Here is a 25,187-nt window from a genome sequence, read left to right as displayed (position 1 = left end):
AGTGAACATACAGTAAATCCCCTGCGTGACATCTAAAAATAGGATAATAACTCAATACACAAACAATATTTCCTGGAATGTTATTGGTCGAGGGAATTAGTTTCATACAAAATGTATTTTTGCTTCTTGCCGTATCTGCAGATCGATCAATGAAGCAACATTTAACAACTTTGGACCATCACATGTTTGCTGAGAGGCGATGCCAACATTTATTTTCTTTAATAAAACAGAATTTCAGTCCAGATGTTTTACATCAGTAAATCTGCAGCATCCAGGTTGATAATTGATCTTGTAATAATCAGTTTCAACCACCAGCGCACCACTGTGTACAAGAAGACACAAAGAGGTCAACTACTTATAAAAGTACAACTTACAGTCAAGAGAGAGCTAAGATAAGTCAGTCTTCACTATTTGGAAAGAAAATCTGCAACAAAAAGTATCGTCTGCCATATTTTACGTCTTACTACCTCAAAGATAATGCTTACAAAAGAAATATAATGCTGACAAAATATCATCAATCATAAATTGTCCAGAATAAATGCTGTTTACTGTATGGAATAAGGTACGCATATGTTTGAGACATCACAAAAACTATGTATTAAATGTTAATGTCAAACATAATGATTGAACTTCAGAGAATGTCAAATACTGCTCACTACAGAGAGCAGCACAAATTATACAAAAAACAAACAAACAGAAAACGGATTGCACATTTAAAAAAAAGCTCAAAGCATTATGTAATCACAAACAAATACATTCTTTCAAAATTCTCTCTCCCTCTCTCTCTCTCTCTCTCAATTCTCTCTTGCTTGCCATGTCTCCGTCTCTCTCAGAGCGTTTTATTGCTTCTTCTTTCTTCCAGTGTGTTCTGTCTCAGGATTTTACTCTTGCAGAGTTTCCACGTCTCACCGAACGTCTCCGTGTGCCGTCGGGCTGTTCACTGGGCCATTTGGACCACGACTGCCTTCCAGGCTCTGTCTTTGTCAAAATCCTGCAGCGTTCCATTGGCTGCTCGCTGCTCTCGGGAGCAGAACAGGAAGAGAGAAAGGGAGAGAGAGAGAGGAGATGTAGAAGGGGCGAGATGACTGAAGGGCGAGATACATGGCGTGTGAAGGTGTCCAGCTCACATATTTGTACGTCATCATATTTAAATGTCCTAGCTGGCATTTAAATATCGCATTGAAAATACTAAAACATATAGAGTGTTTTGTCTCCTGTTGGAGGAGGAGAGAATGGCGGGGAGGGGAGGAAGACAGACGTTGAAATATTTGTGTCCAGAACCCGCCTTACCTCATAGTAATGGGTCGGGGTTTGCATTCGGTCATCGTATTCGGGAGCCCCCATGCGGAGCTGACTCTTGTAGGAGGCACAGTGCACCACTGTGGCTGAAGTTAGGATTGCCTGCACCAGCAGCAGCACCATCAGAATCAGCAGCAGGATGTCGTAGGATTGCTGGACCACACACGCACACACAGAAATTCAATGAGATGATTCTAAATGAGATGCAAAAGGCACTCAAGGCTGGATAGCGAGTGCCTCCTAGAAATCCTCTTTTTACTTCATTAAAGTCACCTTGGATGGAGGCACATCATGCAGAAAAATGTCAATGAAGCTGATCACACTGCAAGAGAGGAAGCCGGAGGCTGAAAAGAGCAGGGGGGACGTCACACTGCTGATGGCAATCAACACCTCCACCTGAGAGGCAGCAGGAAGAGAGGAACACGTTAGTTAGTAGATGTTATATAGATGTTAGTAGACCTAAAAGACAAAAGAAAGTATTCTAGAACTTTCGTTATTCATGATAAAGAGAATCCATCCTCAGGAGACACTCACCCATTGTAAGAATGAATAACAAATATAATGATGCAGTATACAATATTAAACAGCAGAGCAACTAATCAATTTGTGCATGCTCCAAACGCACAACGCATCAAAACCAAACATAACCAAATATGAAGATGTAAATTACTCACAATTCAGGAACATACTTTTCGCAGCTGGCAATATTCTACACGGTAAAACCCACAACCGACGGATTCAGATGCTATCTTTCAATCTATTCTCAGACAAAGAAACATCAACTAAATATCATCCAGCCCAAATATGTTTACCAGCGACTGTATAGAAATAGTCCTTTTTTTTCAAAACACCAATTACATACTTGTGTACTTCTGGAGTTTGGACTTTTTCACGACTTCACTCCGATTCTTCATTTTACAGTCAAACTAAATATGACAACCTTGCTTTTTTAATTTTACTTTAAAATTATAAATATTACAATTTCAATTCTTTCTAATATTATGTACATTGGCTGTCCCAAGTACGCACAAGTCACCTCCGGATCAAGTCACGGGCATTTGGACCGTGCTTGGCGAGATGAAGACTTTTGACTTTGAACAGTGCTGCAGACATGATAACCGAGTTATGAAAAGACACGATACATGAACACATATTGCATGATGATTTGAGGGCACACAGCATCATTTGGGTCAATTAAGTGGATGCTACTCCTGTATGTGGATGTATTGAATACCATTAGTGATATAAAAATAAAATAAATGTTCAATGTTCTGATGTGTGACATCAGAACATTGCAACAGCACACACAAATCCAAAACGCACCATTTGGAGATTCACCTGAACTGTCTGTACTAAAACCTCTCTAAAAATATTCTGCTTCACGTCATCAAAGTCAAACTTTGCAAAGAGACTGGTAAAATATTGTGCTATTATATGGTAGTGTTGTACAAATGAATATCATCCAGGCATAACGGCAGCATGAATCACTTTAAAGAGATAATCATCCTGGAAGTGCTTTTTTCTTTTCTTTTCATTTCTTTCTGATTTCTATCTTCAATAACACTTAACCAGTAACATATATACTGATATATATATATATATATATACACTACTGTTCAAAAGTTTGGGGTCATCCAGACAATTTCGTGTCTTCCATGAAAACTCACTTTTATTTATCAAATGAATTGAAAATTGAATAGAACATATAGTCAAGACATTGACAAGGTTAGAAATAATGATTAATATTTGAAGTATTAATTTTGTTCTTCAAACTTCAAGCTCAAAGGAAGGCCAGTTGTATAGCTTATATCACCAGCATAACTATTTTCAGCTGTGCTAACATAATTGCACAAGGGTTTTCTAATCAGATATTAGTCTTCTAAGGCGATTAGCAAACACAATGTACCATTAGAACACTGGAGTGATAGTTGATGGAAATGGGCCTCTATACACCTATGGAGATATTTCATTAGAAACCAGACATTTCCACCTAGAATAGTCATTAACCACATTAACAATGTATATTGTGTATTTTTGATTCATGTTATCTTTATTGAAAAATAAAGACATTTCTAAGTGACCCCAAACTTTTGAACGGTAGTGTATATATATATACTGTATATCAGTTAATATATATATATATATATATATGTTAACTAATCTCACACATGTTTTCTTTATTATAACACCAAAATGATTAAAATAGCCCTTGCGGTTGAGGAGATACACTAGTTTTATATGAAAAAACCAGCTAAAAGGTTAATTAACTTCCATTATATACAGTAGGTATGGTTCAGTATGGTCAGTAACTTTGCTTATTTTGCACCTTTCAAGAGCAGAATATTACTCACAGCTCACACACACTCACAGCTCCAAATAGATTATTTAAATTGATCACATCCTTCAAAAGAATTAGGCGTAATGTCTTGTACTCACCAGACATCTGTTGGGGTATTCTGACACAACATGACTCGCGATGGCACTCGGAAAACACTGCAAAGGATTTAAAATGAGAGACACAGTTACAGTATATACAGTATGTGATGAGGCCAGTTAGGCATCTTGGTAATCACGTTTAGCTGATGAAAAGTATATTTTAATAAGAAAAACTCACAGCAACAAGGATCCAGAAAAATGTGACGGACAAGTAGGGGCCGGGGAGCAGAGCGTCCATGTTGAGTGCAATAATTCCTCCGAATACAGCGGAAATTCCAACAATTACTTCAATTACCTATGAGAGACATTCTTCGGTGATTGATAAGCATTGTCAAGACATAATATGCATATTATATTATGATATATTATATACATGCGCCAAATGTTACTCACAGAATAGGCTTTAAGGAGTCGAGTGGGGAACACTGCAGGCGTGAGAACCATAGAGCGGTCATACATCACCGGCTGAAAGTTGGATGAAGGTCGAAAGGAGTTACGATGGAAGAATACTATTCGGACACACATCAGATGGCGGCTAAAAATCACACACACACACACACGCACACACCTTCCTGTGGCAGCAGCAGTCCTCTGCAGAGCGGGCTGACAGGATGACAGTACTGGCCATCAACACCTCCAGCAGAATCATCAGGATGAGGTTAAAGTTGATCTGAGAATGGACCGAGACACAAAAAAAGCTTTGATATCATTGAAAAATCACCTGTTTTCCTTTCCCATTTTGTTGCTATTTTGTATTTACATTGACAGCAGACGGGTTCAAGACCAGTTTACACCCAAACCAGACCAGGCACGTGGTCGTCACCGCAAATGTCGACACGTAGACCACCTGGAAATCCGATACCTCGGAAATAAAAACAAGGCACATGATCTTCATAAGTATCGAGCCTTAATTGCCTCGAGGAAATTCAATAAAAAATCCATTAAAATATAATTAATATAATGATCTTTTTGTTCATTGTTTACTCACTGCAACATGTCTGTTCTTGGCAATAGCGAAGCTGGCGATGGCAGCCGGGATGCCCTGTGAAGAACAGGAACACGTGGATCTTTCTTCTTTTTTTTAGCGGATGCCTTCTGAAAGGTTTTGTGCGATTGGCCTTTTGACAAGACAGTCTCATTTAAACAACATGTAGGAACCCACCGAGGTACGGCTGTGTATGTGTGTGATTGCACTTGTGCGACGGTCACTTACAGAGCCTGCAGCGCAGCGAAGGTAGTCCATGGCAACCGGAAACACATTTCCCAGGTACAGAGAGAACCCAGATGTGATGAGCAGACTGCCCTGAGGACGCAGACAGAGGCGTGCATGCATACGCAAATACAGAAACTCATCAATGTGTTCAAAAGGGAAGAATGCCCACGAATACTGATATTATCTCTCACACCCAGACACACATAATTAGCAATACATAACTCTGAGGTGTCCAGTAAACCAGATATAACACAATACACATCACAAAGTGCTGACATTTGAAATACTGACAGCAAACCCGTCACACCGATCCATATCCACGTTAATCACGTTTTGGAATTCATTTATTTGTTTCCTCAGAGTAACGAGAGTTTAGTGGAGACGTATCGTTGTCTCTCCTCGTCTAAATATGGAAGCACCAAACAAGACTTTGTGTCGCCATGCCACTCAAATATTCTAGATTGAGATGCTGTGTCGTCATCAGAAGAAGAAGAAAAAATGACCCCAACCTTTAAAATGTGTGTGTTATGGCCTAAATAGATGTGCCTTGTGATGTGCCTCCTTTGCTCCCCTCACCCCTATGAGGACGCTGTAGAGCCAGGCCCTGTAGCTGAAGCAGGGGTGCTTTAGGGGCTCCGGCTGGGCCAGCTGCAGGTCACTGGCCCTCACGTCCACCGTGAAGCTGTCTCTCTCGGGCCTATACCGCTCCCCTCTGTCTGGTCCTCTCTCCACTCCCCTGTCTCCCCGTCTGCCCAGCGACCCGCCGGCCCTCTCCAGGGTGGGCATGTGGCTGTAGGTGAACTCCTCTCTGGCTGAGAGTTCGTCGCAATGCATCATTAAAACAGCCGGGGGGGCGAACCTCAACGATGGGACGGGGAGCGCCGAGTGAGGATGGCAGCCTCTGGGAAAGGGGGAAGGAATTGTAAAAGCAGGTTCAGGACCTCTGTCTTTTGATGCGTTCCCAACATGCTTCTCCGCCGCTGCTCTCGTCAACATGAGGCAACGTGTTCATTTTCAAAATGAAGATGACAGAGTACTTCAAAATAGGAAATCCAGGGAAAAAAACATTGAAAAGTGCATTAAACCAACAAAAAAGAGAGCCACTAGGCTATTAATCACGCAGTATCTAAAAAAACAACCCCCCCTTTAGTCTGCCTGAGCGAAGTGGATACAATTTTTCCCATCCTCCTCCTTTTCACATTGCTCCCTCCATACTCACCTTTTGTTGAATTTCTTGCAGAAATATTGTCCAGCATAAAGTTTAAAGTATCCTTCAAGAACTGAGATTAGATCACCACATGGAAGACAGCTTGTTTTTGTCTGCAGCTCCTTCTGCTCCCCATCTCTCCCCCTCACACTTACACTCTTACACTTTCAAACCCACTCCCCTCCTCTGATCCTCTCTCTCTCTCTCCCTCTCTCTCTCTCTCTCCCTTTACAGGACGTTTCTCAGTTTTGAAAAGTTTTATTCGAGCCCTTCAAAGCGTGGAGCTGCATCACATGGCTCTCTGGTGCTGCCAGCCTACTTTGTGCCAAAGGGAGAGAGCCTGTGCATGACAACAAGGGGAGGAAGAAGGGGAAGGGGCTCGCGCTGGGGGCAGACTTAGTAGGGCAAACACCCTTTTTGTGCTCCCATTTGCACACACACACACACACACACACACGCACACACACACATGCATGCACATCAACCCACTCACATAACTGAACAATAGTCACTCAGAAATGAGTGCATGGCAACACACAAAGACACATGTTTGCAAATTCCAGTTCAAAGCGAGACAACTGAAGCAGCTTCAGAGGGAAATGCACATCCGTCGATGTGCAGAGTGTCAATCTGTTGTTTTTCTTGCCTCATAGTTGAATGTGTCCCCCTGTGGAGTTCCCCTCACAACTTACTAGCGCTCTACACTTGTAGTTCACAGTCCAGTAAATTTAGATGCCCAGCAGTGCTTTAGAAAAAAAGGCAACAGAGATGTTTCCTCAGCTTAATCCCATGTCTCCTGTTTAATGGATCATTTTTAAATAAGAATCTCCGAACAGGAGTTCAGGAGTAAATCCTATTGGACGACGACGTACAGTGTTCATTGTGCCAGTGTATTAGCATGTCCATGTACTTGTATGTGCACCTCAGGAATCCATTCAGTCTTTAACACAGCGGAGCATTCTCAGCTCAACATTGTTCCTGGGCGGTGGTAACCATGGCGACTGCTTAACAACTGCTGTCCCCCCAGTCCCTCGCCATTCGAATGTCTCTGCCTAACACACAGTCACACACAGTCACACACACACACATACACACAGCAAATACCATACACACTCAGAGAGACCTTTATTGTGCAACAGTTCTCTGGAGACATTAAAGAGGATCTGAGGAACAATAACAAGATGAAACACAATTTAATATCTGGGAATGTATCAAAACTAAATTTAAAAAAAGGACTGTTTACTTCCAGTAATTTGATTGCTGGAGTTTACCATTTGTAAACATTAAAAAAATTGCATTCATAACCAGTCATATAAAGAGAAATGAATATCAGTTCCATTTTTGTCATTTGGGTTTTACGATAGCAGGCTGGCAAAAAGTCTTGGGTCAAAATTATAATCATGGTACAAATGAATGTCATCTAGGCCTAACTGCAGCATTAATCTGTTATTTTAAATCGGTACACAATGCATGTCTGCATGAGAAGTGCAGCATGGAAATAGCAGCACAGCGACACTTTGCTTTGACATCTGTTGCAAGAGAAAACCAGAAGAGAACAATGCAGCCTCTGTAATCTCTGCACAGCTCTGGTTCTTTACTTCGCTTTGCATGTTTCCTTCCTCCCTCTGATCTGCTTTACACCTGTCTGTCTGTCTGCCTGTCTGTCTGTCTGCCTGTCTGCCTGTCTGCCTTTCTCACTCTCTGTCTGCCTGCCTGCCTTTCTCACTCTCTGTCTGCCTGTCTGTCTGTCTGCCTTTCTCTCTGTCTGTCTGCCTTTCTCTCTGTCTGTCTGCCTGCCTGTCTGTCTGCCTTTCTCACTCTCTGTCTGCCTGTCTGTCTGTCTGCCTTTCTCACTCTCTGTCTGCCTGTCTGTCTGTCTGCCTTTCTCTCTGTCTGTCTGCCTGCCTGTCTGTCTCTCTGACCGTGACAACCCATCTGAACTTCTACCTCTTTGTACTTTCCCTCACAGATCTGCTTCAATCCGTACGAGATATATTCTCCCACAGGTCGTCTCTCCCAGACACTGAAAGAACAGCCCTTTGTCATTTGAAAATATATCAATAATAAATACAAACTAGATGTTATTGACTGTTTCCACCAGGCTACCAACTTGATTCAGGACAGGCTAGGCGTTGCTCCGCTGGTGAAGCATCCAGCTCTTCTCCTCGAGCTCGACCGCCGTGCGGTGACAACACAGCCACGACTAATCTGGGAAAGACATTTGTGGCAGCGGGGGGTGTTAAGGCTCGGCTGCAGAGTGGGTGGAGCGGGGGTGTGGTTCAGGGAACGGTGTCTGATTGTCATCAGCTGGACTGATTGGTAATCTGATTGGTAATCAGTCCAGCTGATGACGATCTGTGTTGGTTATCTGAGTCTGTCTCCATAAAGGAGCTGGACAGAGAGGAGAGGAGAGGAGCGTGGAGAGCAGAGACACAGTCTGCTGTCGGAATAAACCTTATTACCGAATATCCCTCTGGCTACTTGTTGCTTATTGGTGCTTTAGGGGGGGGGAACCTACTAGTGACGGCTACACACCTGTCACAACATTATTATTATTGTGATGTTCATGACCTTTGGATGATGAAATTCTCTCTAAGTGGACCTCGCTGAATTTGAGTTGAATACCCCTGATATAAGACAACAAGCCTCCTGTGGTCGACCTTAGAAGATAGGATTAATTATGTAGGTTTGACATGTGCAATGGGGGGGAGGGCTGGACTGAGTCTGTGAAGTATATTAGCAGCTCCACAGAGGAGTCTGGAAAGGAAATCCACAAGTTGTTTTAGGAAAACTGGACTGAATAAGCCTTTACCAAAAGAGGAGAAAAATCATATCTGCACCGCCCTCAGGGCTTGGACGAGGCTCCCAGCCTCATCGTCTGGATGAAAGAGCCTCCAGCTTTAGTTTGGAAGAAACCTTTGCTCTCAACAAATTGAGATTTTACACCAGCTCTTGGGCTGGATAGGAAATCTCCCATTTCTTTATAATAACTGGATTAAACAAACTCCCTTGTATTGTCCTGGGGTCATTCTGACCCCAAATTAAATCTTTTTCTATGAAAATATATGTTGTATTCATCAAATGGTCTGAAGATAATGGGGGTTGATTATAATAGTTTGAATGCACTTATTGTAAGTCAGATAAAAGCGTCCGCTAAATGACATGTAATACATTTCAAGTAATTTGATTGAATTATGTTGATGATTATGTTAATTATGGTGATATATTTAACTTAATAATGTTAACTGTTCTCCTCTGGGGTCAAAACAACCCTGCAGCACAAAGTGGTGCAACGGGTCAATGTGTCACACTAAACGGCTTTCCAAACATCTTTTTAGAGAGACAGGCAGCACAATGAGGCAGAAGAGCTCGACCGCACTGGAGGCTTGGGAACTCATTGTGAGTTATGTCGTGGAGAATAATGACCAGGAGGAATCAACTGTTGAGGAGGATTCAGGGTCAGAAGAGAAGGAAAATAATGATGATAGATCCACATCACCTGCTGCAGAAATGGAAGAAGAGTATGAAGATGTTCTTAGAGAATACATTGTTTCTTGATTTTCTATAAGAAAGTGTCTCAGAACACAAGACTTACAAGTTTCATGATATTTTTATGAATACCTGAAGCTTTCATCACTTTACTGGCTCAAAGCTGCATGTTCTTCTTTTATGCGCTTAAAATGATTTTCAGCCTGTACACAAGTGGATTTTCTTAAAGAATACATAGTTTCTTGATCTTCTACAAGAAAGTGTCTCAGAACCCAAGACTTACAAGTTTCCTTCCTTCCTTGCCTCCTTGCCTGGCTTCCTTCCTCCTTCCTTTCCTTCCATGCCTCCTTTCCTTCCTTCCTTGCCTCCTTGCCTGGCTTCCGTCCTTCCTTCCTCTGTGTGTATCAGTGAACAGAGACACACCCATATTTCTCTATCTCTCCTCTGCACTGATGACCCCAGTACGTATTATAAATGAGAATCTGTGTGTGTGTGTGTGTCTTTGGTTCTGTCAAACTGCACACAGCCACACAAAGCCTGCATGTGTATCACTGATTGCCATGGTGACAGGGGATGTGTTGGTGAAGTTGCCCTGATTAGCTAATTTGAAGCAGCTGTGTCTCCCTGAGAGGGACAGTAAGCTGGGTTTTTCATGAAAAAGAACCTGTCGAAATGTGGAATTTCAAATGAACTTCTGTGAAATATATTTTTGCGTTTGGATATGACAGCTTAATCGCAGTTCACAAAGTGCTTTCGTTTCTTTCAAGACACAAAATGGTGCTCCAAAAATAACATTGACTCATGGGGCAGAGAGGTGGACTTGCTCCCTCGTTAAGTCTCCTCTGGACCAATGTGGGAACCATCGTGGATTCCATCGACACATGTGAGGACGAGCACAAGATTTATCTTAGATATGCGAGCAACGCTGCGACCTGAACGCTCCACCAAAGTTCCGGATAATAATAATATTAAGCCCGCAAGAGAACAGTCAGTGCGGCTTTGCTTCGCATAGCCACACCGAATAATGAAATATCTTAAGTTAATATAACTTTTTTTATTTTGAAACTCTTAGCACCTATTTAATTGTATAGCTTTATGTTTAGATAGCTTCCCCCGAATAAAGAATGGTACAGTAAACATATATACTGAACATCAGCTCACTATCTTCATAGAACTACATCAGTCAGCAACTGATAAACAGAATCACTTCCTATTTGCAGCTGCACAAGATTTACTGACTGATAATTTTACCTCCAAAACTCAAAACAAATGACATGTTCTTTCTATTATATATGGAGGAGTGAATGAGTAAACAATGCGTAAATACAGAAATCTTACAGCAATATGCAGATATAACGAACACTGGCTAATGTGTTTTAATTACGTATTTTTGTCTGCTGGGAAAAAGGAACTTGGTAGATATTTTCCTGTTCTTTTCTCTTTTTCGGTTGTTTACTTCAGGTTATTTATCCAACACTGCATTGGGTTGTGTGCAGTTGATTGCTATGTTTAAACCAGATCCCACCCTCAGGTTGAGAAACCTAAATTTGACATCAAACTGAATAATAGATGTTACCCTTGCGGGTGTTTTTGAGGCAGGGAGAATCTGAGCGGATTCATAATATTTTTATATTAATCTTTATAGAGGAAAGATTTATCAAGTGAAACACACACAGGGGTCATGTGGTTTACGATGTCCAGGAGACAGCTCAAAACATAGTGTTCCCAGTTCAACACTAAACGGGCCTCAAGTCTTGCACACAGGAAATGACGACAAACCCTTTGACTGAGAGAAGTTTAGTGACCCATGCCGATGACAAAAATATCCTCACTCAACTTCCAGTCATATAAGTGTGAAAGCAGCTCCTCAACGTAATCCTGCAACAGTTCAAACAGAAGGAAAAAAAACCACACATGCATCCCTCTGACATGCAACATTTAAACATCGATTTTTAAAAGAGGAGCTTCTTGTTTTTACAGCACTATCCAACAGTAAGACACATGAGAACACATCTGGTGGGTGTATATATATACATTAACTTACATTATTAATAGCTCTGTTTTTTATGAACAATATTTACACAGTATAGTGGAGGGAGGAAAAGTCCTCTTTCCCACCCAGTTGCCCAAAGTCACGTGGTGAAAGTCCTCCTTCTGCATCAGTCACATTACAGGTATCGTTAGTTTTTTGGCTTTTAAGAGTAATCAGCATAGATAATGCAAAGTGACAAATATACAAATTAATTACTCTGTACAAGTCCACATGTTCAAGCAAATAATCACAGCATGGGGCAGCAGTTGTTTCTTACGGGGGAATACACCGATGGAGTAACACATTAAACTGAGGGTGTTCATCTCAGCACATTGCTTACATGAATCTAGATGCTCTGACGGTTGCAGTTAGTTGCAACTCCCCCTCCGAGTTTCCGAAGTCCAACCCGATTCCATTCAGTTCAACATGTAACACGTAGTCTGTAGTATTTAGCTGAGAAAAGTATTGTAGAATGAGGGACATTGTTACAGTGATGTGATGGTATTGGCAAATTGTGGCATAATACAGCCATATCCTATGACAGTCATTGTATGTTACTGTAACTCATAGTTGACAGATAAACACCATCTGTGCAAAGATAACAAGAAGCATATTAGCAACTGATGAGCTTCACAGAGGCAAAGATCCTAACTGGACAGTCCACTAGTCTTATTATTCCCATTCATCTCAATACAGCTTCATATTCTCCGATACCCTCCGGTGAATGTTCCCTGTCCCTGTGTTCAGAAAGTTCAGGAGATCAGACAATGGATCCCTTGGAGGAGGACAGGTGGATGGACTGGATGCGGACGGCCAAGGTCTTCTCCAGGTCCTGCAGGATGTCAGAGCCAGGGCTATCTGGAGGCGTGTCGTACAGCAGCTGTTTGAACGGCTCCAACTCGATCAGGATTAACATGTTCTTCAGGAAGTAGCCCTCAATGTAGGAAGCCAAGTCTGGAGCTCCAAGAAACTGAAAACAAATGTTTATTGATCACTGTAAACTGAAACACATTTTCAAAAAAGACAGATCAAATGACTGGCCTACACTTCATGTGCAACAGTAGTTTCATCTAGTGGACATGTTCTACCCAAAACACCTGTAACTGCTTTGTACCGTGTACGAGTGTGAGTGTGTTCAGTCTATTCTCTTTGTGCACCTTGGTGTGGTTGTAGATCTCCACACACGTTTCACTGTTAATGTTCTTGGTGCAGATGATCTCACAGTGCCTCTGCAGCGCCTCCAGCTGGAAGAACTTGGCTGCAGACAGAAGCTGCAACAAACAATAACAATTCACTCAAAGGTTTAGCACCTAGTTTTCTTATTTGCTCACGAACATTCCTGTCATGTTTGAACAGTGCCACGCACATAGGTGACCTTCAGAGTCTACATTGTTTTACAGTGTAAAAGCTCCAGTGTAAACTCAAAGACAGTTCGTCTGTGATGAGGACCTCACCTCCATGATATCGATGCTCCTGATGTGCAGAGCTTCTGTCCCTCCACAGTAGAGATATTGCATCACCAGCTATTAAGAGGAAACACATGAATACAGTATGAATAATGAGTGTATGAAGGGAGGAGTATCAATGGGTGGTTTGTGTGCGATTCAAAAGTGCCCTTTGTTTGCAATAATTACATTACCTGAAAAATGTGATATTTGACATTGCTGATCTCAATGCACGTGTTTTCACCGCACGGTCTGTTTGATAGGAGAGATTTAAACCTTGAGAGGGAGAAGGAGAGGAATTAAAGTATAAGCGTTAGTGTACCACAGCCTATGTTTTATTATGACATTTTTTTAATAGGGCATAAATAACCTTTAACTACTGTACTGTGGATTTTTTATTTTATGTTCATCTCTGGAGACATATTGTCAACAAGACCGTCCTGACAGCAACGCATCAACACAGCATGTCAAGTGTTTCGCCTTTGCTGGGTGAATTAATTTTTGACATAAAAATGTAAAACATTACACATTCAGAGCCTTCATAGAGCCACCCTATATTAAACAGGATAATCAAAACATATTTCCTGCACTTGGATATTTGAAAGCCGATGTCAAAGTGAGTGTACCTGCTGGATGCTGTGAAGAGCAGCACCTTGTGGGCATAATAAGGCTTCCCTTCCACCAGGAAGGTCACGTCTGACATTTCTTTATTGTTCATGAAGTGAGGATCTGAAAAACATGTGGCCAGAAAAAAACTTGATGATTTTCTGATTGTCATTATTAAAACAAAACACACTGGGTGTGCAACACATTTCAGCTTTGTTACAATTTATATTCTGGTCTCTGAACACTAGATGGCGTCTTGTGCACTGACCATTTTCCTGCATTATGCATTTACTAGCAACAGCCAACTCAAAATAACATCCGCCAACGTAGGTGCTGAACATTTACACAATTCACAATCTCACCCAGGCGTGATGTCTGCTTCCTCTTGATCTCTGCCAGTTTGGGGATTGGGTAAGGACCATAGCACTGGGTGAAGATTGCAGACAGCTGCTGGCTGATTACCTCATTCTGACAGAGCACAGGCAGAGAAGCAGAACATCAGAGAGTGAGGAGAGCTGCTTGGGCGGGCAGAGCTCAGCCAACACGCAGGAGTTCATGTTACGCAAGTACTTACTTTAGTGCTCCTCTCCTACACAAACATCCCCGAAAACACAAATACGAGCAGTGAAAGAGGTCGAACTTCCGCAGCCTTGCATCCCGCTCTGCTTTCACTTTATTCAAACAATGAATATGCCGCGCACTCGTGGAACCTTTTGACAGGGGATCAGATGAACATCAGGCTGATGCCTTACACCCATAACCCCTCAGAGGGGACTGGGATGGGGAACACCATGACAGCGCGAGCTCCTGTAGGAGTGTACCGTGTGACAGGGAAAGATGACAGAGTCAGATCTTCCTCCCTACACATCTACCTTTCCTCTTGTGAGTGTGCAGCTAAAACTGGGGGGGGCGGAAAGGAGGGGCACTGCCATTCAGCTGCAGCAGCGGTGCGCGACAGCACCAGCCCGACGTGTGCAGTCAGTCTGGTTGCTTTACTGAGACACGACGCCAAAAAACAGCCATCGACAGCCGCCTCTTCCACCGGGGACAGATGTGCATGTCTGCAGCTCGTACTCACCGGTGACACTATGAGTACATACGTATGGGAGGTAAATGAAAACTGAACCGGAGTGAGGTGACCTGTATTCAACTGTTGAATGGAGAGCTCAGTGGACTGAGGCAGCAGACCGTGAAGGGTGATCGGCCCCATACCGTGATGTCTGGAGCGGATCTTGCCAGGGTCCCTGAGGCCCTCACCGAGATGAGGATCGCCAGCCCCGCCATCCATCATCCGAGACCCAGACAAGGGCTGCCACTGCAGCAAACCACTAAAGGCTAGCATGGCCCGAGTGTTTCAGTGTGTGCGTCTGATACTGTCGGTATGGGATTGCACACTCATGCGAGTCTCCGCAGGTCTGCTTGTGCAAGTGTTTGTGCGCCACACACACACTGCAGTGTTTTTTCTCTCATATTGGGAGGGACAGCACCGCTCGTCATGCCGGCAGGGCGGTGCTGCACCAAGGCAAAGGAGACTAAACAGACAGAGGTGACAGACGGGATGATGTGCTGTTTTAAATCTAATACAGGCTTAGCGAGGGGATCATGAGCTCAAGTAATGAGACGGGGCCCTGATCTGATGAGCGGCAACAGAGAGGAGCGGGGAGGCATATTTATAGGCACGTCATAAACCATTATCATCTCAGATCATTGATATTGAGAGGGCCTCGGGGGCTCCGTGAGTCTCTGTGAAGCTGACGACCCAATCACAAGTAAAACAAAGCCGATATAATTGAAAGTACAGAAGAGTGAAAATGCTAACAGTGCAGTACCTTGCTGGCTCTGAGGATCTGGACCATGAGAGGCAGCCCATGTGTGATGAGCTCCTCGGTGTACTCCTCTTCCTCGATGCAGCTGAACTCTTTGAGGAGACCCTGGATCAAAGGTCGTCGGTGCTGATGGAAACACGTGCGCAGAGACTCCATCCAAGTGTGCAAAGTCCACGGAACCCCTGAGAAATAATCACAGCGCTAAATACACATGAAGTATATGAAATACACACGCTTACATGCACAGAGAAGATATACATGTTGCAAACACAATGTGACGCTGTAGGAGACGCATGCACAGGTTCACAGGAACTCACCCAGGCTCCGTATGTCTATGCTGATGTCCACGTGGCCGTGTTCTGCACTGTGGTACATGGCTTCTTTCAGGGCTTTCAGTTTGGCTTTCCCAGTTCTGATCTGGTCAATCTGAGACGGACTTCTCCCCTCCAGCTCCGAACCCTCTGCCAGAATCTCTTCCAGGGATAAGACGTCCCCTTTCCCTTTCTCCGTGTGGGACAGCAGCTTACGAAACACATTTCTAGATGAGCAATAGCACACAAAAAAGAGAATTTTTAAGTGATTGGTTTTAAGCATGAGTCTTCGGGCAAGTATCACCACAAATGGCAAACAGGTGCATTTGTATTATTTTACACGCTAACAACAAAGAGGGTAAGCCCTTCACTCACGTCATTACTGGAATGAACTGTGGTGCAGCTCTGATTGTTATTGCTGCATGTAGCTCCGTCTTAATTCACAAGAACGGTTGGATAAACTAAGACTCAGTGCATTTTTAAACTAATTAAAAAAGTCCATAAATACAAAAGCTTCAAATTGTAGGCAAATGGACACACATCCATCTTGAAAGGCTTATAAAGAACTAACCGCCCGTTCTCTACTGATGCCTCATCTTGGTGTCACCTTTTATTTTTTAAGTATGTTATCTGCGTTTTTATGTGGGGAAATCTTTACCCTTCTATCTTGACCAGGACCCCTTGTAAAAATAGAATAAATGAAGTACAATAATTGGTGTTAAATACGTTTAAGTGACAAGAGAACATGGGATATCATTGCACAGCATTTACAAATTTGAAAGTTTGATAATCCTGAGTCCTAAACATCTGTGTCGTTTTATGCAAACCAGATAAAAAGTCAGTTCATAAGCGCTATTGTGATAAGACACGTCCATTCTTTGATTTATTTGATGTACCAGATTTGGTTGAAATTGCACAATATACAAAAACGGGAAAAATTAAGTAACGTTCTATTTTACAGGTCGGCAGTATTTCAGAATATATTCCTCATAAATAAAAATCAAATCAAATCAAAAGTTTTCAGGAAAAAGGCCCCCACTCCATTAACTATAATTAATTGAAGAATAACTAGGATAGTAATTTGGTAAGTGCAAAGCAGGCCGGCTGTATAAATGAAACCCTTGTAAAATAAAGCAGAACTGAAACTATTCTGCAGACATACGTCATCAAATAATAACATAAACTAATATGGTGGATGTTATGGTAATTGAAGTGATGTCATCTGTGGCACATTGAAACTACACTGTACATCTCTATTTTCAGACATTGAACATGGTTGTGCTGTTTCTAGTCTCTACAATGTACAAACAAGACATCAACATGTGAAGAGACATGAGAAAACACACAATGAGGTTAGTCACACAGTTTTTAACAAACCAATTCCACAGAGGTGTCCTCTGTTTGTGAGTGTGTACTCGTGATGGATGAACATGGATGTGTGTTACACACCTGTGTCCATGAGCTGCTGCCAGACTGTAGGAGTTCATGTCCCCCTGCGGTGCCGTGGAGATGCCATTGCGGAACATGGTTCCCACCATGGGGTCCGCCCCCCGCTCCAGCAGCAAGCTCACCAGCTCAAAGTTACCTGTGCATGAAGAAAGCAAAACCAGCAGAGCTTTTACACACTGTCAGCTTGCTACAATACAGTTGGACAGCAGGCGGAGGAGGGGGAGGAGTCACGCTGTGTCTCGTACCTGCAGCAGCAGCCAGCTGCAGCGGGGTCTCCGTGTAGTTCTCCATCCCGTCCTGCAGGGACCCCTCCACGTTGGCTTTGGCGTCCAGCAGCAGCTGCAGAGAGCCGGGTGGAGAGAGAGAGAGAGAGACAGGGAGAGAGAGAGAGTGAGAGAGGGTGAGGAGAAGAGCTACTGAGAAGGGTCTGAAGTCAGCTTCTCTCATCTCATGCAAAACAAATCTGTCGAGGGAATATTGAATGTTTAACTTTTAAACTGTCTGTACTGTGCAGCAAACTTTTACTTTGACAAATCTGTTGCTCTTCGGGTTCTAATTAAATGTTCATGTTTCCTCTTTTTAAATTAAAATTGAACATTTCCAGGGATTACATTTATTTGCTTTCTTGGCTTCCTTCGTGCTCCTCTCGCTCTTTATGCTAAGCTAACCATCTTCTGCTTCATATTTACTGTACAGACATGAAAGTGATGGAACTCTTTTCATCTAACTTTCGACGAGTAAACGAAAAAGCCCTTTTCACAAAATGTTAACTTGTTCTTTTAATGTTTGCTGATACATTTCATGCCAGACCATAACGATGATTCAAGATTTGATAGTTGGCTAAATGGTCTCATAAATCAAGTTTTACTGTTATATTGTCTTGTTATTATATTTTAAATGTAATTAGTTGATCGAAAACATTTTTCCTTTGAAGAGCATAACCCTGCTCATACACCATCTGGGGAGATATCATTTAGTATAACTGAGAGCATAAGCAAATAATTTCTGAATCTCATAAATGTATGCCGTCTAATACAATAAATAACGACTTGCATATTCATTAATATCTCTGTGAATTGAGTGTAAAATGTTTACATATTTACTTTACAGTCTTACTTAGAATGTAATCTTTTTAACTTCATTCTTTCTTTTGGCTACATTGGTTTAATTGATAAGGGACAGTGCACATTCATAAAAACATTTCTGTAAATGTGCCAGAGTTAGCCAGGAGGATAGTTTTCATGTGCTGATGTCCTCCGAGATTGAAATTGCAGCGTCAGATGGCTGAAACATTTTACTTTGGAATTGAATGATTAAAAATCCAATGGATGGATCATTTAGAGGAAAAACGGAATTAGATAAATGAGTTTGATAATAAACAGACTGTGTTTCCACTTCCCACTGGCTAAATGCAGTCTGATCCATTGGCTCAAAAATGAGGCGATGTTCAACTCAATAGTTCAGACCTAAAGGTTGATTGGATAAATGCCCTCTATAGAGATAAAGAAAGATACATTTGTGCAATCCACAAAAAAACATAAAATCCCCCCCGACACACATACACACACACAAACTCGTAGCAGAGCACCATCAACATCATCACCACCAAGAAGCTTTGATGACAGAAATGACATGGATGACCAACCACGAGCAGAAGCACAACGAGAAGTCAAGATGAGAGAATCACAGGTGAGGAAGGGCGTCACTACCTGCACCACAGGCACATGTGCGTGTAACACGGCGAAAGTGAGGGGCGTCGCCTGCCGCGTTTCGGGAAAGACTGAGGGGTGCTTGTGCACTGAGTTTGGCACCTGAGGAAGGGACACAGGGAGGTGGGGTTGGGTAGGGGGGAGTGAGAAAGATGAGGGAGAGAGATATGAAGCCATTAAAACTACGACACGGTCCACGGAGCACAAAACAAGCAGTTGCAGGGAGGAGGGGGAGAGGGGTGGAGGAAGCTCTGCATGAGAACCTAGAGCAGGGCTATTCAACTTCAGTAGCAAGTGGGCCGAATAAGAAAATCACGGGGGGTGTGAGGGCCGCACAGAATATTGATAAAATAATGGCTAAAAATGAAAAACAGTAATGTATATTTCCACAGGTAAACAGTCACACAAAAAAAAATCGGGTATTTGTGTGCAAAAAGTGTTTGAACAAGCATCACTATAAACATGTTTCAAAGTGTAAATATCCGCTCAAGGTAACCAGTTGTTTCAGATCCCTTCAACCAAACTGTTCCCATGAAAACATAAGAAATGTGACTTAATGCATCAATATATAAATTACTTGAGCTGAAACTAATATCTGGTGGCGCAGCACACAGACTGCCTGTCTTTGAGTGCAGACTCCGTTTGCGTGAAAGGGATCGAAACCAGGTCGGGCGACCTTTTTATTTTAATTTTTTCGAAAATGTATTTCTTCATCCGTGGCTGTGATGCGCTACTCACTTATACAATCGTAATTAGTTTGGTTGAGGCAACAGTGAAACTCAATGGCTCTGGGTTAGATGTCTCAATGTATAAAAGAGGCGTGTCCGTCAGTTTTATTTTTTCTTACCAAGCTATACTGATTTGCAGGCAGTCTTGCAGGCCCGTAAAACTCAAACGGGGCGATCATCGCCCCGGGGCCGCTAGTTGAATAGGCCTGACCTAGAGTAATCAACGAGGGGCTGCAGAGGACCCCCTGTCCCTGTGTTCGCCTTCTGATGAACACGATGGATTAATCCATCGAGTTAGGACTCGTCTCAACCACTCTGGTCTTTCCAGTGGGTCTCTGACAGGGATCTGACCCCTGACCTCTCTCTCTCAGTCAGGCTGCAATAAATAACTGTGGGCCTAATGTAAGCGAAAAAATACATGAGACACATGAACACAGCACAAATGTACCTATTTAGGTGAGAGCCATGCAGATGATATAATACTGGGGGGAAAAACTGAAGTTTGGAAAAATTTGTTTTACAACGCTGATAATTGTCAGAGCGTTGAACCTGTTGAGTTCCCTATCCGTAAGTTGCTGTGTTACATGAATGGTTAACAAGTCCTTTATTATTACAGTCTACGTTACCCTTTACGTCAAGGCATATAGCCTAAAGGTACTCCCGTCTGCATTATGGGACCATAACCCATAGATCTCATATGTTCTTCAATAACCCCTCCATCTGAGTTTTGAGAGCTATTACATAATCCCCTTTAGTTACTTTATGGTGCTGCTGCCGTTTTGGTCGCATGCCCTGATTGTAAAATCCAATTTGCATAATTATTTTCTGCATAATTTCCGTGTTGTTAACAACATTTAACCCCAACTTTCAAACATAGCATCATTATTTCTCCTTTCTTCTAAAATGCTCAGTGTACTCGTTCCATAGTCTGGGTTTCTTCCACATTTAAGTACCAGTAGGAACCAGTAATTATGTTATTGGTAACTGATTCATACAACATAATTACAATGTTAATGGCAAGCTGTGTTATTGCTGCCCAGATGGTGAAAGAAACATCAGAGCCAAACCACATTTGTCTTTAACTGTTCAAATTCTAACCAAGTTCAAAACCGCATCCATAAAAATAAACCGACAGCGGGTGTCTTTTTCTATTCTATCGACAGTGTGATTTGTGCTTTGGCCAGGGGTCATCAAGGGGTCACCAAGAGGTCATCAAGGTGTCATCAAGGGGTCATCAAGGCAGTGGACTGCTAATCAACTCTGGCCCAATGGCTCATGGGACATATTGTTGAGGTGACTAATGAAGACCCGGATCACGAGGCCTCAATTGAACCGCCTCTCCGAAGTCTATAGATGCCATCGCGATTTTCTGCAGACTCTGTGAGGAATTCAGTTTGTGTCCAATCAGGCGATCTTTATCACTTTTCTTCCTCGACAGATAAAATATGACTCAGCAAAAATCCTTTGAGTCATGTCTGATGCTTTACACACTCAAGTGCAAGTGAGTTTTAATGCGCATATGATGCAATCTGTTGTACGGTGTATACGGTCGTACGCTGCTCATCCTCCAACGGGAGGCCGAGCAGTCGGGGCCTCATGATGACGACACAGTGAGCAGCCTGACACATGGGGGAGAGCCAATGAGGGGAGATGAGGGACGACAGGATTGGATTCCTCCAATTAAATACCAACCACTTAGACAATGATAACACACGTTCACTTTACGGCTAACATATACAACACAGTACGTGATGAAGAACACACCCTTCTCGATGGAAACAATGTGGAAAAAAACAAACACTGGGTGATGAGTTTCATATAGAAAAACGTAAATCTTCATATTCATCCGATAAGGGCGTTGAGTACTCTATTCTGCACTGTGTGCTTTTTACCCATCGTGGAAACCAGAATAGCAGGAAACACTTCACCAGCACTGACCTCGCTGTTAATATCGGCGCCGGCATCCAGCAGCATCTGCACCATGGCCTCGTCTCCACGCACACAAGCGTGCATCAGTGGGGTCATCCCCTACACCAGCACAGGGACAGAGAACAAGAGCACTCACATTGTTCAGTAACAGATACTAATTTTTGATTAAAATTGATCTGATTCTGATAAACTCTCCTGCCTTTTATTAAAATCAACATTCTGGCATCTGCCCAATTTGACATTGTGCCACTGAGCCATGGCTCTGCACTGTGAGTGAGTGAGTGTGCACCTCTGGGTCTGTCCACAGCTAATCTTGCATTCGGCTGCCGCAAACTTTTTGCTTGCCCAGTTATGACTCCATGCTCAAGGACATTTCGTGGTTGCGGTGACTCACTCTGCCTTACAGCCCACTGGGGGTTAGCCAACTGTGAGTTGAATTGATTCAATCACACAATACAACAGTGGCTGTTGCAGACTCACATCGTGGAAATCTGCACAAGTTTAATTTGTGTGTTTTTTCTTCACAAAGTAGTACAAAGCTAAACCAGACTTTTACGCTTAACTTCTATCTTTGACAGTTCCACTCCTGGCACCTTGAGGCTGATGGGAGTCATTTTCTGCTATTTATCTTTTTAAAGGGTACCAGATGAATCAATATCTCCTCTGGGCCACCCGGGATGCCAGAAGAACTTGTCTGGCAAGAAAAGTACAGTACCAAACTCTGTGTTTGAAAGGCTCTGCTTAGATCAGTCTCAAACTCAATATTGATTTTCCATGGGAGAAAAAAAATCTAAAGTTACCCTGGCAATACTCCCCTGATGATTTACTTGCCCTGCAGGAGGCGGTCGTGACATAACACAGAGCACCTTGACAGGAAGGCTCGAGGAAAAAAACTGTCAGAGTAAAGTTGAATATTTATAGCTGCATAGCGCTGGAAGGCGAAAGAGCCAAACAAACAAAGCAACCTGTTCCACATATACCAGTGTGAGTGTGTGTGTGTGTGCGTGTGTGTATGTGTGTATGTGTGTGTGTGTGTGTGTGAATGTGTGTGTGAATCATATGCATTATTGAATCTGTTGACTGTATCTCTAACCTGCTCACTCATGCTGTTGATGCCATCAGGCCCCAGCAGGTTGACCGCCTGCTTCACCAGGTCAGTGCGACCACAGCTGAGCATACGGAAGCCGAGGTCCTGCAGAAACTTCGCTTCTGTGGAGGCGGCGTCCAGTTTCCTCGAGGCACAGAAGCAGTCGTCCGTCCTGGGGGGGGGGGGGGGGTCACAAATGCACCATATTATCCCATATAGAACGTTTTTTATGTGCGATTTCAGTGGTCTTCTTTTTTATATCTATATTTCTGGCTGCACACGCGCGCCCCTTTGCACGTGGCCTCACAGCCGTACCGGAGCTGACGGGGCTCGCAGTCCACTCCGGGAAGCAGCAGTCGGGCCGCCTGCCGAACATCGTCGCTGTCCACGGAGAAGCTGCGTCTGTGTCCGGTGTGCACCGCAGCGACGCGCACCCACTCCATGAGAGGCGGCAGCGCCATGAACGGCCTGTAGGGGGCGATAGAGGCACGTGATGTGGCCACCGGAGACTCGCCATGAACTTCAGTCATATACTCACGCAGCACTCGAGTGTGCACAGGCACTTGCAAGGGAACATCCATCTAAGGCAGAATTTGCATATTATTTCAGAGATCTTGCCAGCCACAGAAGATGTTTGAGAACAGGATGAACTCCGGCTAGCAGAATAAATCAAAGAAGCAGAACTGGTCTGTCACAGAGAGACACTAATGTGAGGAAGCCTAAACGGAAGAGCATCATATATTATAGACCAGCATCAAAACTGTTTATTCTGATTCATGCAGTCCGTGTCTAGTTTTAAACTGCTACGTCTTAAATCTCCTCGTTGTCTACGCTGCTCTATTCTAGAGGCCTAAAGCTTTGATAGAGAGACATTTTAATAGAGTGCTGATGATGGAAGAAGCCCATGTATATAATGAGCTATACAAACCCACATATTGCATTGCAACATATGTGTGATGCAGAATCATTTATATGTGCCTTAAAATGTATTGCACCATAAGAGCAATCATAAGGCATTACGTGTATTATTAAAACACTTTGCAGGGAAAGTAATTGCTCTGCTTTTATTCTGTACGGCATGACACCATAATGATGAACATCATAGTGTTCTCTGTATCATAATGGGCAGTGTGTGTTTAGTGCATGCTGACATTCAGTATTTATGACAGCTAGCTCTCTAATTGCTTAAATTAAATTACGGTTTCTTTGTATTTTGCAAACCTTCTGCACTGTAGAGCTCAGAAATGTCCAACACACGGTGCAGCGTCACACCAGAGCCAGCAATGATATTTCTTAAGTCAGAACTTAGCCCGCTCCACCGAGCCCACATTAATGCAATAATTAAAAAAACTACTCTTCCTGTCTCCTCCACTCATTTATCAGGATACATTTGCATGAAGTTACATTTTGACCTTTACTGTACTGACATCATGAATATAAATACACACTTTCTTCACTTATGCAACACAATGAGATGTTCTAATTGCATTGTGCAAAAAGAAATCTTCACAGCTAATGGCTTCGGAAAGCACCACGATATTATGATGATGTTAATTATTATGATGGGATAACCATGTTGCCGCTGGTTTAACACAGTATGAAGGCATTATGAAATATCTTCGACTGTAACTGACGAAAACAACTGGAGTTTTACTGCTTAGTTATCTGTGTTTATACAGATCGATTTACACAGCATGTGTCAAATCTGACATCCACATTATGTCATGGTATTTATCGTCAAATCATATGAAACTGAATTATGATCATAGCATTAACAAGCAGTTTGGTTTCATAAGCATCTTTAATACGGTTAGTTTGAATGCTGCTGAAGAAATCAGCTGCTCATGTGTTTTGTATGAGCCGCTGCGTCTCTGTGTACTTATGGTCTCGTTCTCCAGGACTTGCTGATGATGCCGGGACTGTCCTTGACTCATGCTGAGCCCACGTCTGTCACTCATGTGAATTAGTCACTCATCATTGCTACTCTGAGTTGATGCAAGGATCTTATGCGAATGGTTTATTCTGCTGAGAAATGCAAACCCATTTGTTGTACTCATTTCAAAGGAGTCTGACCTACAGCCCGAGTATCGTTATTGGCTCCGCAGACTTCGTTATAGACGCTCCCAACACCTCATCAAGAGGCGAGGGGCGTACAGTATGACGGCTATGCATTCCCTCACAATGACACATTAGTTCACACGCAGTTCAAGGTCTCGATGTTTTTTCCAATCCCTCATGTTGGCTCTGGCAATGTGCTTAAATATGACGAAAAACAAACGGACGTTAACTCGATTTCCTTCACAAAATGGTGATTAGCGCTGAAGCAGACGTGAGCTGGACACCTGGGACACGCGTTGGCTGATAGCTTGCTTCAGTGCAGGCGATACAGTCTGGAGCCCCAGAGGAGGACTGCTCAGGCTC

At 42.9% G+C, this 25,187-nt stretch overlaps 2 protein-coding genes across 7 annotated transcripts in view; both read right to left on the bottom strand.

The window, feature by feature from the left end:
* mlc1 (modulator of VRAC current 1) lies at nucleotides 1-6,395 on the bottom strand. 2 transcript variants are annotated; one of them, XM_056416946.1, is made up of 12 exons: nucleotides 6,168-6,395; nucleotides 5,525-5,849; nucleotides 4,949-5,038; nucleotides 4,724-4,777; nucleotides 4,496-4,597; nucleotides 4,304-4,405; nucleotides 4,129-4,200; nucleotides 3,914-4,030; nucleotides 3,736-3,792; nucleotides 1,573-1,695; nucleotides 1,291-1,452; nucleotides 1-1,015 (listed from the first exon to the last, which is right to left on the bottom strand). In XM_056416946.1, exons 2-12 carry the CDS (start codon nucleotides 5,783-5,785, stop codon nucleotides 938-940), a joined length of 1,218 nt encoding a protein of 405 aa, XP_056272921.1. In that variant the 5' UTR covers nucleotides 5,786-5,849; nucleotides 6,168-6,395; the 3' UTR covers nucleotides 1-937. The 2 variants fall into 2 exon arrangements, with proteins under 2 accessions (XP_056272921.1, XP_056272922.1); XM_056416947.1 differs by having other exon boundaries at nucleotides 5,808-5,849; nucleotides 6,168-6,392.
* A 5,030-nt stretch (nucleotides 6,396-11,425) lies between these two features.
* Nucleotides 11,426-25,187, bottom strand: part of btbd11b (BTB (POZ) domain containing 11b) — a 64,686-nt gene continuing 50,924 nt past the window's right edge. For 3 of the 5 annotated variants that reach the window (XM_056417164.1, XM_056417166.1, XM_056417168.1), the window contains 14 exons: nucleotides 23,082-23,234; nucleotides 22,773-22,938; nucleotides 21,689-21,778; nucleotides 19,023-19,124; nucleotides 17,559-17,652; nucleotides 17,314-17,449; nucleotides 15,871-16,091; nucleotides 15,557-15,735; nucleotides 14,090-14,195; nucleotides 13,748-13,850; nucleotides 13,316-13,397; nucleotides 13,131-13,199; nucleotides 12,834-12,947; nucleotides 11,426-12,646 (listed from right to left, as the gene is read on the bottom strand). In XM_056417164.1, the coding sequence (XP_056273139.1) occupies nucleotides 12,437-12,646; nucleotides 12,834-12,947; nucleotides 13,131-13,199; nucleotides 13,316-13,397; nucleotides 13,748-13,850; nucleotides 14,090-14,195; nucleotides 15,557-15,735; nucleotides 15,871-16,091; nucleotides 17,314-17,449; nucleotides 17,559-17,652; nucleotides 19,023-19,124; nucleotides 21,689-21,778; nucleotides 22,773-22,938; nucleotides 23,082-23,234 (1,825 nt within the window). In that variant the 3' untranslated portion in view covers nucleotides 11,426-12,436. Of the gene's footprint in view, nucleotides 12,647-12,833; nucleotides 12,948-13,130; nucleotides 13,200-13,315; nucleotides 13,398-13,747; nucleotides 13,851-14,089; nucleotides 14,196-15,556; nucleotides 15,736-15,870; nucleotides 16,092-17,313; nucleotides 17,450-17,558; nucleotides 17,653-19,022; nucleotides 19,125-21,688; nucleotides 21,779-22,772; nucleotides 22,939-23,081; nucleotides 23,348-25,187 lie in introns of all 5 variants that reach the window. The other 2 variants (XM_056417167.1, XM_056417165.1) reach the window with 2 other exon arrangements.

The sequence above is a fragment of the Pseudoliparis swirei genome, chromosome 6 (genome assembly GCF_029220125.1).
Source record: "Pseudoliparis swirei isolate HS2019 ecotype Mariana Trench chromosome 6, NWPU_hadal_v1, whole genome shotgun sequence".
Taxonomy (NCBI): domain Eukaryota; kingdom Metazoa; phylum Chordata; class Actinopteri; order Perciformes; family Liparidae; genus Pseudoliparis; species Pseudoliparis swirei.
Note: the sequence above shows the minus strand (reverse complement) of the source record. Positions and strands in the feature narration are given on the sequence as shown.